Source organism: Oncorhynchus kisutch, linkage group LG20, assembly GCF_002021735.2.
Source record: "Oncorhynchus kisutch isolate 150728-3 linkage group LG20, Okis_V2, whole genome shotgun sequence".
Taxonomy (NCBI): domain Eukaryota; kingdom Metazoa; phylum Chordata; class Actinopteri; order Salmoniformes; family Salmonidae; genus Oncorhynchus; species Oncorhynchus kisutch.
In genome coordinates, this window is record NC_034193.2 from 14,518,005 (window position 1) to 14,522,326 (window position 4,322).

The window sequence follows — 4,322 nt, forward strand, 5'->3', positions numbered from 1 at the left end:
GCCCAGCATTTTTATACATGACCCTAAGCATGATGGAATGTTAATTGCTTAATTAACTCAGAAACCACACCTGTGTGGAAGCACCTGCTTTCAATATACTTTGTATCTCTATACTTACCTACTTAAGTGTTTCCGTTATTTTGGCAGTTACCTGCATCTGACGTGCACTGTATCTGGTGGCTTATAAGCGGACTGGAACATCATTGTCAGAGAATAGGAAACTCTCAGTACAGTAGTAATATACCAGGGTAAAATATGGTCTGTCTCTATATCTCGAGGTTTGGATGAATGACTGCACTCAACTGTTATTAAATTGACATTTACTTTCTGAAGTTTTACAATGCCATTTATTTCAAATTTAAGATATATTTTCTTCATAATATCTCTAAAACAGAATTTATGTGGAGCAGCGTAACTCCAAGCAGTGATTAAACTGCTTGGAGTTACCCTGGATTGTAAACTGTCATGGTCAAAGCATATTTATACAACAGTAGCTAAGATGGGGAGAAGTATGTCCATGATAATGCACTGCTCTACCTTCTTGATGGTACTGTAGATTTGTCGCACCTAGACCGCTGTTCAGTCGTGTGGTCAGGTGCCACAAAAAAAGGACTTAGGAAAATTGCAATTGGTTCAGAACAGGGCAACACTGCTGGCCCTTGGATGTACACAGAGAGCTAATATTAATCATATGCATGTCAATCTCTCCAGGCTCAAAGTGGAGGAGAGATTGACTTCGTCACTGCTTGTATTTATGAGAGGTATTGACATGTTGAATGCACCAAGCTGTCTGTTTGAACTACTGGCACATAGCTCAGACACCCATGCATACCCCACAAGACATGCCACAAGAGGTCTCTTCACAGTCCCCAAGTCCAGAACAGACTGTGGAAGGCGCACAGTGGTAAATAGAGCCATGACTACATAGAACTCTATTCCACATCAAGTAACTCAGGCAAGCAGTAAAATTAGATTTAAAAAACAGATATGGAACAGCAGGGACTGTGAAGCAACACAAACAGAGGCACAGACGCATACATACACACACGATAGCATACGCACTATACACAGGTACACGTGGATGTTGTACTGTATGTGCTAGTGGTGGAGTAGGGGCTTGAGGGCACACAGTCTGTGAATGTATTGTAATGTTTTTAAAATTGTATAAACTGCCTTAATTTTGCCGGAACCCAGGAAGAGTAGCTGCTACCTTGGCAGCAGCTAATGGGAATCCATAATAAATACAAACACAAAATATGTGCCGTGTTATGTCTATTGCGCACAGCACTCTCACTGAGGCCGCGCGCGTCATCCATTCAAGGACACTCCCACGTGAGGTAATCGTTCACTGGCTGAGAAGAAACGAAACTTAGGCTACTGTACTAGTCTTCCAGAGTGACGATACTCATCCTTTCGCTTCATATAGGAACGCCAATTGGTACTATTGTTGTAAATGTGTCAACTTCCGTAGGCTACTTTATACTTCTGCTTAATACAAACAATTATTGTACCTGGGCAAGGAACGGCGTAATATTAACAAATATTATAGCTGGGCAGGGAACGCGCATGGTGTGACAGCAGGCCAGCACACAAGGTGTTCATTATCAGTGTGGCCACCTGAGCATTGTTGCTTTATGTGCTGGTGCAACTTTACAACTATTGAAATGAGGTAAGTTTGCCATCTTATATCTTTGTATGACTACTTTACTAAGCACATGGTAACACAGAGAACAAAATTAGATTCTGAATGAACACATGCCGAAATCTATAATTTTGAAATAATGAGCTGTGTAAAATTGTCAATAACATAGTCACTAAAATATATTATTTTCAGCTCCATTTTAACCAAACTACTTCAACTGGAGTGCCGCTTCACCTGGGATTTGAGGCAAGATGACATGGATATTGATAATCTACAGACCAGGCTCAAGGACCAGATTGAGTTAGGTCTCGGGAAAGAGGCAGGGGTTGCACGGACATTCAGCAATCTGGCCTACATCAAATACCTGAAGGGTTACCCAGAAGAGGCAATGGCTAACTTGTTGAAGGCTGAGGAGCTCACGAGAGAGTACCATGGTGAGGACTGTGAGAAACATCTCATTGTCCCCTATGGAGACCTTTCCTGGTTACATTACCATGTGGGTGATTACATCAAGTGCCAGAGTTACTTAGAGAAACTGGAGGAGATGAAAGAGAAGTTTCCAACTAGTTCCACATCTGTCCTCCATCCTGAGGTCTATGGTGAGAAGGGTTGGACCTTCCTCAAGTTCTCCTATAAATACTATAACAAAGCACTAGAATGCTTCAAGAAAGCTCTGGAGCTGGAGTTTGAGGAGAGTGCGTGGAATGCAGGTTACGCCATTGCATTGTATCGTACAGAAAAAGAGCTCTCAAGTGTTAATGACTCACCAGCTATTAAACAACTGAGACGTGCCATAGAGATTAACCCACAAGACGCGGTCCTCATGGTCCTTCTGGGCCTGAAACTGGCTGTCTATAAAATATTTGGGGAGGCAGAGGAGTTGGTGGAGAAAGCTCTGGATATGTCCCCAGACTGTCCGCACGTGACACGTTATGTAGGGAAGTTTCTCCGACAGCAGGGGCACGTTGACAAGTCCATTGCTCTGTTGCACAGAGCACTAAAGCGTACAAGCCAGTCTGCCATAATACACCATCAATTGGCTCTCTGCTACAAGAGGAAAAAGATCTCAGTATGCAAGAGTGGAAGCTTCCATGGTAAGGGGGCTGAGATCCAGCAGCTACTCCGTAAGTGCATTCAACATCTGGAGATGGCTACTTCACTGAAGCCTTCCTTCATCTATGCCATGGCTGAGCTGGCACTGCTCTACGGAGAGGATAAAGACATCACCAAGGCAGAGGAACTGTTCAAGAAAACCTTTGAGAAAGCCCTAGCTAAGGATGACAGTCTGCAGGTGGTCAACTTCAACTATGGCCAGTTCCAGCAGTATCACAACAAATGTGAACCTCTGGCCATCAAGCACTACACAGAAGGTTTGGAACTACAGAAAGACACTGCCGATGGGAAGAGTTGTGCCCAGAAACTGAAGATGATCGCAGAGAGGCGCATCTCCCAAGACCCCATGGATGGAGAGGCCTGTGGTATTCTGGGGTTTGTCTATAGAATGCAGGGGAAGAAAGAACAGGCCGTACAGTGGTATGATAAGGCTGTTGTGCATGATTGCAATGACAAATACCTCTCTGCGCTCTGTGAACTTCGCCTGTCCCTTCAGCAATAATACTCCGGAGTCAAACATGAATCTGCACTCTGTAATCTAGTAATAAAGCCTGAAAGTGTGCATGCCTCCACTTAAATCTTTGTTAGACTTAGTTTAAATTCTCCCTGATTCAAGATTGATATTATTTAGCATAGTAACAAAAAAAAATGAAATTGATATGTTTGTGTGTGGAAATATGGTTTGGGTCATTTGAAGATATAGTTATAAAATATATTGTATTCTACATGCGCTTTTAGGTTTACAGGCATTTACTGCACTTTTATTCACAACACACTTTTGTTGTTTATTTTTGCATTTTCCGATTAAGAACATTCAAAACAAAAATTAGAAGATATTGGACAACAATATAACAAAGTGACAATAACCTTTCAAGACGACAGACAAGAATGTGAGTGAAGCTACCTATTATACATTAAGTGTGAAACATTACATGAGGAATATATAGAGATGAAATCAATGTGATGTAAGGGGAGATTCTCCATATAAACAATTAAAGGTTGTCAAATGTCTCCAAATTATTCCTCAAGCAGTAAGTCATTTTATCCAGTGGGATAAAACTATTAACTTCCGATAGCCACATTGCAACTGGCAGGGAGGAATCCGATTTCCATTTCAAGGCAATACATTTCTTGGCAATCGCTAGCAATATTTCTGTTAGCTTTATAGTATGACGTGGCCTAAGATTGTAATTAGTAAAGTTACCCAGTAGACAGATCTTTGGGTCTAAAGGGAAGGTGTAACAGCTTTCTTCCTGGGAAAGAGAGGACCAAAGCGCAGCGTGGTGAGTGTTCATCTTCTTTAATAATAAATCCCAACTGAACACTTCAAATTACAAAACAACAAATGTGAAAACAGTCCTATCTGGTGCATAGACACAAAGACAGGAAACAATCACCCACAAACCCCAACACAAAATAAGCTACCTAAATATGGTTCCCAATCAGAGACAATGACTAACACCTACCTCTGATTGAGAACCATATCAGGCCAAACACAGAAACAGACAAACTAGACACACAACATAGAATGCCCACCCAGCTCACGTCCTGACCAACACTAAAACAA

General features: G+C 41.8%; 1 protein-coding gene across 1 annotated transcript; it reads left to right on the forward strand.

The window, feature by feature from the left end:
* The first annotated feature begins 1,343 nt into the window (after positions 1–1,343).
* On the forward strand, positions 1,344–3,756 carry LOC109866043 (interferon-induced protein with tetratricopeptide repeats 5-like). Its single transcript, XM_020454596.2, has 2 exons — positions 1,344–1,669; positions 1,835–3,756. The coding sequence occupies exons 1-2, from the start codon at positions 1,635–1,637 to the stop codon at positions 3,255–3,257; spliced, it is 1,458 nt and encodes a 485-aa protein (XP_020310185.1). The 5' UTR covers positions 1,344–1,634; the 3' UTR covers positions 3,258–3,756.
* Positions 3,757–4,322: the final 566 nt, after the last annotated feature.

Bases quoted from the DNA above. Each gene is read 5' to 3' on its own strand.
- LOC109866043 (XM_020454596.2), top strand. From the start codon at position 1,635: ATGTGCTGGTGCAACTTTACAACTATTGAAATGAG. The intron at 1,670-1,834 runs GTAAGTTTGCCA...TATTATTTTCAG, and splicing joins TTTACAACTATTGAAATGAG to CTCCATTTTAACCAAACTAC.